Source organism: Musca domestica, unplaced genomic scaffold (assembly GCF_030504385.1).
Source record: "Musca domestica strain aabys unplaced genomic scaffold, Musca_domestica.polishedcontigs.V.1.1 12, whole genome shotgun sequence".
Classification (NCBI taxonomy): domain Eukaryota; kingdom Metazoa; phylum Arthropoda; class Insecta; order Diptera; family Muscidae; genus Musca; species Musca domestica.
In genome coordinates, this window is record NW_026712155.1 from 7,332,051 (window position 1) to 7,346,383 (window position 14,333).

Sequence of the window (14,333 nt, forward strand, 5' to 3'; positions counted from 1 at the left end):
AGAAAGCCTCGCTAATACATCATATGCTTTTTGACTCATTCTGCCCTCTATGTGTCAATATCACAATTAAAATAATTTTTATTGTGAATGGTTGGTAATGAGTCGCATTGCCAACTTGAATAAACTTAGAATCTTCAATGTATTTGGCAACACAAACATTAATGTGTTTTGTCACTTTCACTAGGTCTCGTTCGTAAACAACAGAGCTCCCCATTTTGCTTTGATTTTTTATCGGCCATTGTGTTTTGACTTCTGATTTGTTTTGCTTGGGAACGTTCTTTACTTTTGTGCTAAAACATTCATGTGTTTGGTTCATGGTTTCATGTGGACGAAGCCGGCGAAGAGCTTGAAAATTATTAAGTGAACAATATTTATATCAGGTATGATTTAATTTTCCAGCTATTTGCGAATACACACTGAGTTTTAACAAAATGAATTTTTATTCTCTTGACAGATAGACGTATAGTTACATACCGGCGGCTGGAACCACCTGATTCGTAATTAGTCCAGGATTGTTGGCCAAACCCAATGCATGACAACAATAAGGTAACCGTACCTGTTTGAATAACCGGAGAAGGAACATACATACTCTAAAGTAGTAATATATAATTCAAAGGCGTCTTGTTCTGGGAAGAACAAATTTTAGGTGTAAGCTTCGTATATGAACTCCTCAAAGGTCTGTTTGAAAATTTTGACGTGAATTGTCCCTGACATAAATGATAAATCCATATTCATGAAATGTATAAAGAGTAAATTAAATTAGAAAATTATTCCTCGGATAGAGATTGCTATAAAAAGTATTCCTTCGAGTGGAGATTTAAGACGGAAACCGGAGTTTTTTTATAACTCGGACACGCGCCACAAAATCATTCAAGTCGTCATGAAAATGGCCACCGGCAAAGGAATTAAACTTCCACTTACAAACTAAATTTGCTTGTAAACTTCATGTGTACCTCCAAATAGTCGATCTTTTCTAGACTTACCTCTTTCTCCTTTGTACATGTGAAACATTTTCATTATACCCTCAGCCGTATGGCTAGATAGATGGTATATATCATTTGATACGACCAAAAAGTGCCTAATCGAAATAACGGTTTTAGACCCCAGGTCTCTTTGGACTAAATCCGTTTCAGGACATTTGGAGTCGATCTAGCGATGGCCGTCCGCCCATCTGTATGCCTGGCTGGTGCGCACGATAACTCTCGAAGGAAGTATTCGATTTGATCCAAACTTGGTACATCGTAATATTATTGACAAACTTAGATCCAATACGGAGATGGGCAATATCGATCCACTCCTTCTGGTACTTCCCCCACAAAATCTCGAGATTTTCAAACAACTTTGCAAATCGCAATATTTGCATCAGTGCTAGATTAAGTGCGAAAATGTACAATATCGGTCCACTCCATAAAGTTCCTCCCCCACAAAGATTCAAAATTTTGAATAATTATAACTTATAAAATATGATGTAAGAGTCCGACTATGTTCAAATTACACACATCACAATATTTTTTTATTAACCAAAGGTATCGTTGGTCCACTCCTTTTCAGAAGTACCGCAAAAGGTCAACATTTTGAATATCCAATAATAATACATTCAAACTTGGATAACCAAAACGGTTATAAAATTCGAAATAGGCATCCAGTTCCCCTCATATTTCACACATCTCATTATTTCTACCAGCACAAGATCTGATGTGAAGATGGGATATATAATGGTCCACTCCTTCTGGCACCCTTTCCGCAAAGGGTCAACATTTTGAATATCCAATAAGCTCATGTAAAGCGAAATTAATATCCGATTCAATTCCTACTTGGCACATCTCAATGTTTTCATCAACACAAGATCTGTTTTGAAGATGGTACAGATCAGAACATTTCTTCTGGTGCCTCCCCCACATATGGTTCAAGATTTTTGAGAAACAAAACGCTCAAACAAAGCGGAAAAAGCATTCAACTGTCTTAAAATTTCACACATATAAACATTTTTGCTAACACAAGATCTGTTGTGAAGATGATATAAATCTGCAAACCCTTCTGGTACCTCACCCACAAAGTCACAATTTTCAATACTCTTATCTGTCATAACATGCGAAACAAGTCAGCGATTCTTTACAACTTGCTATATCTTAATATTTCTCTCAACCAGAAACCTGAGATAAATGTGGAATACATAAGTTCGCCTAAAATTTGATATAAATGTTCGATTTTTAATTTTGACCATACCAATATTGTTTCTGTATTAGACTATATCTGGTACCTCACGCACATTTTATAATCTTCCAAGAATTATCATATCTCATATAAAGTGAGAGAATTAGTGGATATAGTCCAAATCTGGCACGTCGCAATATTTATATCATAGTTATTTAGGTCCGATACGAAATGGACAATATTGGACCATTCCTTCGGAACCTACTTCATAGAGGATCAACAATTTGAATAATCAAAACAGGAGTCAAAATATATTTAAAAAATTGAACATTGGCTGGGGGTATAGATCTGTTGGCAAACCCGATTGATACTTTTTAACTTGGTACATGGAATATTACGTTGTACCAAGGGTTTTCCCTTTGCTCAATATTAAAATTTAATTTTTTCATGTTGAAATTTTTTGGTGGAGGTACTCGAAGGAACTTTACTCGATATAAGTTTGATAAAAAAACGACTCCAAATATCCTGAAATCTAATAAGTCAATTGAGGACCTAGACCCTAGGACCTAGACCTAGACCATTATTTAAATGAGGCACAATTTGACAGTATAATATAACCTATTTAGAGGGCTGCATACCTATTTCTAGCTTCCATTGTCCCTGAAAAATACGTTTAAAAGCCCATTTAATGGCTTTTGTGGTCCTTGGTTGCTTTTGTAAAAGTATTTCTGAAAATATACATTCTTAGCTTTCTTGATTTGAATGATGAGTTTTTTAAAATCCATGTTTCCCGCTTGGGTGGTCTTAAAATTTCCATTTTTAGCAAGACGTTAATGGACAAAATATTTAAAAAAAAATCTTTCTCCGACGATTAAGGAAACAATTTTTTTCATTTGAAAGGATTTCAGAATGTAAAATTTAAAAATCACCCAACCTTTAAGACCCAACTCTACAAAAACCCACCATTCATATTTTCTCCTATTTTACAGATATATCTTACCAAACAAACATGATGGACACGAGGTCAAAACTATCCACGGAAAATTTAGAAGTCTTCATCAACGATTATCTCAAGGAAGATCTAAAACATTTGGAAAAATACATCAATCAATACAATGAAGAAATCATGGAATATATTCAACTAAAAAACACAATTCAAACAATGCGAGACAATTTCACAGATGGCTATAAAACTCAAATGAATATTGGTGGTAATATTTTCATGGAAGCGAAGGTGGATAATTTGGATACAATTCTGGTGGACATTGGCAAGGGGGTGTACATACCATTCACGGCCGAGGAGGCACTGAAATTTGCCGATTTTAAAATAAAAATCCTTAACAAGGAATGTGATGTGCTGCGCGAGGAGAGTGTAAAGAAACGTTCGGCCATCAAGGTGACGTTGATGTATATGGCGGAGCAGGAGAAATTGGTGGCTGGTGACAAGGATTAGTTGAAAGATATGAATATAATATCAAAAAGAAAAAAAATTAGAAATGATAAATTAAGATAGACATAATTATTCAGTAAATGTATATATTAGTAATAAAAGTTTCCAAAGCTTTTAAAAAGCGGAACTCCACCCAGTTTTCTTTAAAATTATACAACAACTGCAACCCATTTTACTTCGTTTTTTTATCAGTTTAAAACTAATTGATTGTTTGATTACATACCTTTTGGTCCCGTTCGGAACGCCCATAGCTCACATAACTAGCTTAGATTAAAATCGCAAACTATTTTCATTGTCAACTGAAAACTACATGCTTGTTCGAAAGCCGGGCCAAGTAAAATGTTATTGTTTACAATGTTATAACGTTTGAACCCAATACGAAACAAACACCATGGTATTCCTTAGAGAGTCGTGGTCTTTATGCTGTCTGTTTTTGTTGTCTGTTGGCATACCAAAACACGAAGGTGGGTTATTCGAAAAATTTTCCATTCATTGCAACTAGAAATGTGGAGTTGAGAGATACTCTTTACAAATACATAATAAGCATTTGGACATGTTGTGGTGGTGGCACAAGGTATGTTTTTGTTCGTTTGGTGTGTTTGTGTATTGTTACACAACTTCTGTGCCAAAAGGATAACAATTGTGAGATACCGCAATCATTTGCACTACAAACGTTTCTCATGTGGTGTAGATTAAATAAAGGTTAGAATAAATAACTTAAAGTTCATTCAAACCAACAGTTTTATATGGTCACACAGAGCATGATGAGTTTTCACAAGAAAGAGGAAATGTTGACTAAATTTAATTGAATAAGACGTGTTTGAATGCTACTGGGGGTATAATTTACCTTAAAATTACCGAAAATTTTAAATACAAGATCTATCAAAGATAGATCTAGTTAAAGATAGAAGACATTGTGAAGGTCATTTATAGATGGAAGATTTTCAGAAGATGTTAGGCAGGAGAAGACCTTGCAAACATATAATCTATGGGTGGATATTTTCTCAAAATATATTAAGAGTATTGAAAGCCGATGCATAGATCTTATACAGTTAGAAAGTCATTTGAAAGACACAGTTGTTACAGCTCTTTCATAGATAGGAGGCTCATAAAAGGTATTCAGACGTCCAGGGGTCCCCTTTAGATAGAGTAAAAATCAGATATTTTCAATAATTAGAAAACATCCGAGGAGTTTTCCAAAGGCAGAGTGTATTTAGGCAATCTGGAGATGTGAAACTTCTTCATATAGAGGAGAACTTTCAGCGTTTTTTTTTTTTGGGTTTAAGGCCTACAGGACGCCAGATATCAATTTCCCGGAGTCTTCTATGAAGAGAAATTTAAAAGTCATGCCAGAGATATTCATTGGTAGAAAGAGGGTCTTTACATATACATATTTTCTATGGACAATATATCTTTCTGGGACAGCAGGTCTTTCAGAGACCTTCTGTGATCTTTGAAGCATGGAGGAATTTTTGAGGTCTTCAATAGAAAAGGCTTACACGGCTCTTCTTACATATAGTGACCTTACAGAGATTTAAAATAAACAAACCTTCTGAGGGTCTCTTGGAATAGAAGGTAAATAATCCTTACGGTAATATTCATGATTAAGAGATGGAACTTTCAAGCGGTTTTCTATGGATGGAATATCTTTGAGAGATAGAAGATCTTTCATAGGTCTTTCACATATTGGAAAACTTCCGGAGCATTTTCACATATATCAAAATTGTATAGACCTTCTGTAAACATTAGGACGACCGAAAAGACTCCTCATACCTTCGGGCTACCTTCCATAGGTCTTAGAAAATCAAACCTTTCTCGGGCCTTCTATTAATATAAAAGTAGAAGACCTTACGGCGATATTCACGGATAAGAGAACTGCATTTTCAGAGGTTTTCTATGGATGAAAAGATTTTCCAGAGGATTTTAATAGGAAGGTAAACTTCGGGACCATTTCCATAGATTGAGTAATTTTCAGAGGCCTCTTGCAGGCCTAGGACATCAGGACAGGAGGATAGGATATCGTTCTGAGATCTTAGGAGAAAACTTAATATTGTGTTTTATGGATAGAAGGTAATAAGTCCTTCGGGATATATTCATAGATAGAAGTAGCGACTATTCACCGGCTTTCTATGTTTAGAAAAACGTCCATATTCATAGGTGTTCTATACATCAAACAAACTCTAGAGGTCTTCTTTGCATATTCGATCTTCTAGAAGGCTTTTACGACCGGAAGATTTTATACAGATCTTCTTTCTTAACCTCTCAGAAATCACCCATAAATAAAAGGCTTTCAAGGAATCATCTTCCAAAGCTCTGTTGTAGATAGCAGACTTTCTAGAGGTCAACAATGGATAAAATTAAAAGTTAATGATGAGAGATGGCGGCTTCTCTGGATAGAATACCTTCTCCTGTTGATGAACCTTCTCCTTCTCGTGGTTTTTGAATGGATGGAAAATCCTTCAGTGGTATTCTATGAATAGAAACCTTTGAAGAAGTCTTCTACGAATAATACCTTCCAGAAACCGTCCATTGATAGATTACCTCCTAGAGGTCTTTTATGAACAGACAACCGCTTATAGTTCATCTATGCTTCTATCCATCCCTCCAAAATTCTTCTTAAATAGAATAATCAAGAAATCATCCATGATGTGGCCTGTAACGCTTTCTTCTTCTTCAAGAGGTACTTCAGATTGTCTATCTTGACTTCTATAGATCTTCTATTGATGGAAGAAAGCATAGCAGACCCTCCGTAGGCCTTCTTTAGACAATATACCTTCCAGGGTATGTTTATGTAGAATGTTCTACAGATTTTTAACATTGAAGACCTTCAGAGATTTTCAATTAATAGACGTATATTATCTGGACTATTTCAAAAGGAGACATTTAAGAGATATTCGATGAAGAGGAGACCATCCTTCTAAAGGTCATATATTCTTCTATCCTTCCTTCTACAGTTCTTTTTTGAAAGAACCTTCAAGAAATTTTTTTATAACATAAGTCTTCTAGAGATCTTCCGCCAGAGATGTTCTATGGATGAAAGGTTGTCAAGATAACCTACTAAATATTCTATATTAATGGAAAGAAGGAGAGTAGAGCTTCCTTGTAGTACAGGGTTGCCCATATTCGCTCTGAAATTTACATTCAACAGAAGAAGTCAATTGTGAAAACTCAACGTGCTTTTAAAACATTAAAAAATGTGAGAAGTGCGCCTTCTAAGAACACCATTAAGCGTTTATACGAACAATTTTCGACTGGTAAGGCTCTTTCTAATCCGAAGAGGCCATATAAAAGTCGACCAAGGCGATCGGCCGAGAATATCGCTGCCGTACGAGCCAGTGTTGAGAGGTCCCCAAGGACATCCCAAAAACGCCGTTCTCAGCAGTTGGGCATGGCTCGGTCCACTTTACAACCGATTATTCGCATTGATTTGCATTTGTTCCGTACAAAATTCAATTGACGCAAAGAATGTAGACTGCGGACAAACCTCGTCGGTTGGAATGGGCCCAGAGGTCCGTCGAATATGGGCAACCCTGTATGTCCTTAAATTTCTTACACAGGAGGCCGTCCACAGATCTCGAATTAAATTTTATAGAGGTTTGCTTTAGATGGAGGTGTTAAAAATGTTATCTATGATTCAATAAATGCTAAAGGCCTTCTACGAGTGCTAGGGTCCTTTGTGAAAAAAAGATTTAAACGGTATAAATAGAATAACTTCCATTAACTTTTATAAATATAAACCCCTCCAGAAGTCTTCTTTCCATTCGAAATAGCCCTACGAATATAAATATTCCTTCTTATTTTCGTATCCTCTTCAAGAGATGTCATTTAATTTAGTTTTTTTCTGTTTCAAATAATTCGAAAGTCAATTGCAATTGTTTGATAATTTAAATTGTTGTAGCTACTGTTGCGGAAATGTCGGAAACTTTCTAAATTGTATGCAACCACAGCGCAACACAACAACTAACAATAGAAACCAACAACAAAATTGTTGTATTTAGTTGTTGGCTACCGGTTGTTTGTTCGTCTATTTGTTACTGACAATGAGTGGTATTTGTTGTATGTATCTTCATTTTGTTAACAGCAGCCCAGAGATCTTCGGTTATCTTAAGTTTTTCATTTGTTGTGTTTATTCAACCCGCCGGTACGCACATCAAAACTTTTTGAGTTAGCCATAGCTCAATGAAGGCAGGGACGTTATTTCGAGGCATCGCAGAGAGAAAAGGGGGCCTTCAATCGAAAATAAAAATTTTGTTCTGAATTGTATATAATTTAAAATGTTTTAGAAATAATAAATTGAATATTATAAGTTGTCTGTTTACAAAAAAGTTCCGTACAGGTGGCCACAGTTTTAAGAAATTTTGTAAAAAACATATTTCAAAGTCCCTTTAAAATTTAAAGTTTTACTGACTGCCATATTTTTACCCTTTTCAATATTTTGATAGTAATGAGTAAAAAAGGGTTTTGCTCTCTCGAAATATTTAAATGATTCAATATTGCTGGATATGTATTCAGACACACTTAACATTTAGTCGGAAAAAAAATCAAAAAAAGAATTTGGGCGTATACGTTATGACACCATTAATACGCACCGGTGCACTATATATTTATGCCCTCACCCATATGGCTAGAGAGGGTATATATCATTTGATACGGCCAAAACGTGCCTCATCGAAATAACAAATTTAGACCCTAGGTATCTTTGGACCAAATTCGGTTCAGAACATTTGGAGTCGATCTAGCTGGCTGGTGTGCACGATAACTCTCGAAGGAAGTATCTGATTTGGTTCATACTTGGTACATCGTAATAATAATATCAAATTTAGATAGAGTTCGGATATGGGCAATATCGGTTCACTCCATCAAGTACCTCCCCCACAAAGGGTCACAATTTTGAATATTTATAACTTTTATAAAATTTAATGTACGAGACCGATTGTCTTCAAATTACACACATCGCAATATTTTTGTTAAACCAAGGTCTGGTGTGAAGATGGAATATATCGGTCCACTTCTTCTGGTACCTACCCCACAAAGGGTCAAAATTTTGAATATCCATAAAGCTCATAAAACACGAAATTAAAATCCGATTCCATTCAGACTTTGTACATCTAAATATTTCCATCAACACAAGATCTGTTATAAAGATGGAATGTATCGGTCCACTCCTACTGGTACCTCCCCACAAAGGGTTCATAATTTTGAAGAACAACGCGCTCTTAAAATGCGAAATAAGCATCAAATTTTCTTTTTTCTTTGTCATACATCCATACTTTTTTACTAATGCAAAATCTGTGACAATTTGAATACAGGGTGAGATAAAAACTGCAACATTTACATTTTTTTAATTTTATTAAAATATATTTAAAAAATGTCGGAAATAGCATCAAATTTTAGAATGAGTTTAGATTTCTTCGAATTGGTCAATGAAACTACACGTCACCCGCTGCCCGAATGTTGCTCTGCGGTATTTTGGCCCATTACCGGCGAAGCGCTTGCTTGAGGCTATCGATACTATGTTATTTTTTAGTGCCAACTTTGCTTTCCAAAATACTCCAGACACAATAGTCCAACGGATTGGTATCCGGAGAGGCTATAATATTCGGCAATTATTCTGATGCCACGGTTGATTAATACGAGCGAAGAGCGACCATCGGCTGCTATGGCGGCCCGCACAATCACCATGGCCGGCTCTTGAGTTCTGGTGGCCAACCGAGGATGCACATTTTCAGCTGACCTTTTTGACAAGTAAACAAGATAATTTTGTTTGTTTACAAACTCCTGGACAACGAATGTTTTCTCATAGGAGAAAACTAATTTCGGCAGTTCTCTCTTTAGCTCTTTTGCACATATTGTCTTTCTGATGCGGTGTAAGTTCTTGCACTTTTTGGAATTTCAATGACTTCACCCCGAGCTCATATTTCAATAATTGCCGAATGGAATATTGCGATATGTTCAGCTCACGAGCCATTTTTCAGCCACTGCGCCGCGGGTTTCGATCAAGTCGCTCCTTTACTTTTCGAACCATTTCTGTTGATGTTGCTGTTTTCTTCGTCCACTTCATTGACGTCCGGTAACAAGAGATGGTACGAGACACAAAAGGTTTATTCACATTTAAATGTTGGATTGCTCTGACGATAGCCTCTTGTGGTTTTCAAGCCAACTATAAAGAAATCACTCTATCGTGCTTGAATTCCATCACAAATAATTTTTTCTGAAAAATTATCATCAAAATGCTTTTGTACGCTTGTAAACAATATAATGAGCTGTCACTGGAATAATATTGACAGCTGTAGGTGTAGTCTGAAGTTGCTTGAAGTTTTTTTCATTTCAGCCTGTAATCATAACTCAAGGCTAGGGGTATACATCTTTCTTATCTTACATCAATCTTATGAAAAATATTTTAAAAAAATCTGAAGATTTATATCTGCCAAAAAATCCGAGCAACTTTCCACAATTTCTATGAGACATCGATTTGAATTAGAATATTTTTCTATTAAGGCCCTTTTTCGTATCCTTGTAGATGTCCTCCTGAGCTCCATCCCTGATCACACACATATGTGTGGCGTTTATTTGCATTGTGGCAATTGTGTTTATGATGTCTGAACGTAATTTTATATTCTACAATTACTTTTCTTGCCGCTGTTGTTGTAGTTTCTGCTTATATTCAGTTGTTTCAAGTTTACCTCTTGCAATTTTCCATGGCTTTGTTTCTATGTTTATTTTCCACTTTTATATTCCAACTCGGAATTGTTTGTACATGTTTCTGAATGTTTGGTTAGTAGCTAAGACCATGATGAGGATGATGGCGAAGAAGAAGAGAAAGACGAAAAAAGAAGTTTTCCATTTCTGTTTGTTGTGTTGTATTGTTTGTGGTTTATGGGGTCAAATTCGTTTCAAAGTGAAAATTGTTCATGTCGAATTCGCCAAAGTTTCGTATTGTATTGGCTTGAAAGAAGCTGAGGAATTTGAAAAATGAGGAAATCATGTAAATTTATTCCGGCTTCGGATGCAACAATGTCTTAAGAAGAAAGGGAATTGGCAATGGATAACTTTGTGTTTAATTACACACACACAAATTATACATTAGATAAATTGAAATATAATGTGTTTGAATGAAAATCATCAGAAGAAGCTATGGGTCTATAATGGCGCTTCCTCTTAGTTAAAAAAATCATATGAACTTAATACCCAATTAAAAATAAAAATTCGCGAGGAATAAATTCAAAGTTGAATCAAAAAGAAATATAATCTAAACGGATTGATATTCCTTAAAAACTATTTAAATCGGAATAATTTAAATCGAAATACCTAAAATCAGGCAACCCTGTCATATGGGGACTATAAACAATATGAAAAAGTGAATAACTATTTCAGCTCCTGTACATAGTGAGAGTACTTATTGGGAATTCCAAATACCAAGTTATAGCCAATTCTGGGACAAACTCTAATTTAGCAAAAACTCTTTAAATTTTTTAAATATTTTTGTACTTTGATTCCGGGAGAGTATTCTTTTGTTCTGGGACGAAATCAAATATTTGACCCAATATTCCCGGTCTTTACTAAACCGATAGAGATAATATGGGCATAACCTTTTGAAAACTAATGGGAATAGCTATATAACAAGTGGTCATAGGGTCAAACGGTTCGTAATTTATATCAAAATTATCGATTTTTGGTCCCGGATTTTTTATAAAATCGTCCAGAAGTCGAAAATGGTGCCATTTTAGGAGACCACGAAATATATGCCAAAGTTGACACTTTAATTTTTTAAAATGCTACAATATTTGCTATTAGCGGGGCCCAGAGAATGTCGGACCAAAGTTTTCTAAATTTGATACTTTTAATTTTAGCTGGCCTTCGACCGGGGATTGAGATACCCTACCTCTAGAAAAAACACTATAATCTTTACAAAATGTGCTATTATCTTGAGCCAGAAAAATGGGCCTTTGAACCCGAACAACCTGATTCTGTTCAGAATATCGGACCAACATTTTCTAAATTTTACACTTTAAGCTGGGCAGGGGCTTGAGATAACCTACCTCTGGGAAAAATCCGAGAATTGTCACTAAACTAGAATTATTCCGAATTTTGTTGGTTATGAGGCCAAAACATCAAAAATATGGGGGCTATACAAAAACGTGGTGCCACAATCATCATCAATCATGAAAATTCCGAATATCTGGGGGTACCATTATATGGATGCTATACGATATCGTGAACCTATATGGACACATGGAACCCGTTCTATGGATTTTCAGATTTTCCATTGAAATTGTGACTAAAATCATGAAAATACCGAATATGAACTTGTATAGACATTTCTCTAACAGGGAGTAATGTACTCACAAGGAAATCCTTTTGTGGATTTAAAGACAATTCCATTGAAAATGTGGCTAAAATCATCAAAATACCGAACATCGGGAGCTACCGTTATATGGGGGCTATACGGGATCGTGGACCTATATAGACAATTCTCTTTCAGGGGGAAAGTAGTCACGAAGAACTCCTTGAAAAATGTGCCTAAAATCATCAAATACCGAATATGGGCGCGTACCAATACATGGGGGCTATACAATATGGCCCACCTTCGAACTTGACCTGCCTGCAGACAAAAAAGACAGATCGGTGGAAATTTTTAGCTTCCTATCTTTTCTCGTTTTGACTCTAGCGTGATTACAACAGACGGACGGACGGCTAAATCGACTTAGAATTTTACGCTGATCAAGAATATATATACTGTGTTGTTGTTGTAAAATTTTTATTTCGATGAGTTACAAACGGAATATAGAACTTTATATACCCCCACGCTATGTATGTGGGTATTATAAAAAAATTACCTCTTTAAAGCCGTTTAGGGTTTCTGCATCCTGCTATACTTGTTGATTTCCAATAAGAAAAACATCGATGGCCAGTTAAACATGACAATGCAAATATTCGCATTTGGCAACATTTTCCGAAGCATATTTTTTTCGACACATATTTCACAAATAATTTAAACTGAATAAATTAACAAAATTCAATTTTTTATAAAGCACATCCTCTTTCAAACGCGAAACGATTTAAACATTAACCGAAGAAGATATCAACGTTAAAATACGAAAGAAATATTAATTCAGCTCCAGCAAACACGACATGAGAACAAAATTAGTCTCATTAAAAAAAACACATAAACGACGTTAACAGCACAAGATAGGGCAAAAGAACAACACGAATTGCAAACTCAATAAAGAACAATAAAGAAATACTTATTTCTTGATGTTGGCAATGCTACACATTGTCAACACTTGCTTCGACACTTCTTCTCACGAACGATATTAACCGAACCGAATGAACAAATTAAAATTATTTTTACAAAATCACATTTCCAGATAAAAATGATATACAACGTTTTACTCATACACTTTAACCCCCGACGGGACTTAAATATTAACCGAATAAAAATCAACGTTTAAATACGAACGATATAACAACCGACAGGCAACAAACACAATATGAGAACAGGGAACAACACGAATTGCTATAGGAATACAAGGAATTAGAAAAATGCCTTTTTCTTGATGATGGCAATGCTGAGCGTTCTTCTTTGGCAACACTCACTTAAACACTCTCTTCGACACTTGTCTCACGGACAATATAAAACGAACCAAATGACAAAATTAAATTATTAAAAAAATACATTTCCGGAACAAAAATATATACGTTTCACACATCTTCTTTAAGGTACGAATCGATTTAATTATTTACCGAGCCGGAGATCGACGTTTAAAGCCGAACGAAATAACACAACATGAGAACAGAATTACTCTCACCGAAAAACACACACGCACGGCACAACTCATAGGCAAAGGAACAACACGAATTGCAATGCCAATGCAAGGCAATAAAGAAATGCTTATTTCTTGATGATCTTCTATTCAAATCACTTTAATTTCATATATATTTTATTCCTGATTGATTAATATTTATCTTTCACACCTTTTTCGAGAATATTTAATCTTAATATGCCCATAATTTGCGAATTTACTATTAACGGACACGATTCACGACCGACCGCCAAAAAAGGAGATTGACAACTGAAAAGGCGGAGTAGGAGAAACAATGTTGACAACCCTTAATATTTGGTTGCTGCTTTTGGCAAATTATGCGAAAATCGCTAAAATGATTTAATTGACATGTGAATGAAATTTGTTGCAATTTTTTGAAGCACGCATCACTTGTTATTGATTAATTGAGCGTATTTTGAAATGATCAATGTACAAAATAAAAAAAAAAAACTATTTAGTAGAACATTTTTTGAAACTGAAAATAAAGACAAAAATGTCACTGCTTAAAATTTTTTTGTGAAAGTTTTTTTTTACAAACTTTGTTTATTGTGCTTTCCTACACAATATTTGTGGTGATTTATCTTGGAGAAGATGCGGAATGTGTTTACGGATATTTTTATAAATACACAGAAGGAAATAGTAAAAGAAATAAAGAGGCATTTTCGCCCTGTAGACAATTAAAAGTTATCATTCTTAATTCCCTCCTATGTGACTTTAGTAGATTGGACTTAAAGAGTAGTGCTATATATTTTTTTGGTAAATTACGAAAACAATCAGTAACAGCAACCTTTTCATAATAATGTCGGCAATTGGTCCCTAATGTTAATTTCCAGACGAAATAGAATTGAATTCAAACCTGTTTTCTTTAAAGCTTTGAACATATATAAAGTGACAATACATGAGGG

At 35.1% G+C, this 14,333-nt stretch overlaps 1 protein-coding gene across 4 annotated transcripts; it reads left to right on the forward strand.

The window, feature by feature from the left end:
* The first annotated feature begins 220 nt into the window (after positions 1-220).
* Positions 221-3,774, forward strand: LOC101895705 (protein UXT homolog). 4 transcript variants are annotated; one of them, XM_011292003.3, is made up of 3 exons: positions 221-380; positions 455-676; positions 3,144-3,774. In XM_011292003.3, the coding sequence occupies exon 3, from the start codon at positions 3,164-3,166 to the stop codon at positions 3,605-3,607; it is 444 nt and encodes a 147-aa protein (XP_011290305.1). In that variant the 5' UTR covers positions 221-380; positions 455-676; positions 3,144-3,163; the 3' UTR covers positions 3,608-3,774. The 4 variants fall into 4 exon arrangements, with proteins under 4 accessions (XP_011290305.1, XP_005178161.1, XP_058974117.1 ...); XM_005178104.4 differs by having other exon boundaries at positions 455-546; XM_059118134.1 differs by having other exon boundaries at positions 243-380; positions 459-676.
* The last annotated feature ends 10,559 nt before the right edge of the window (positions 3,775-14,333 follow it).

Excerpts from the sequence above, each read along its gene's own strand:
- LOC101895705 (XM_011292003.3), top strand. The coding sequence starts at position 3,164 with ATGATGGACACGAGGTCAAAACTATCCACGGAAAATTTAGAAGTCTTC.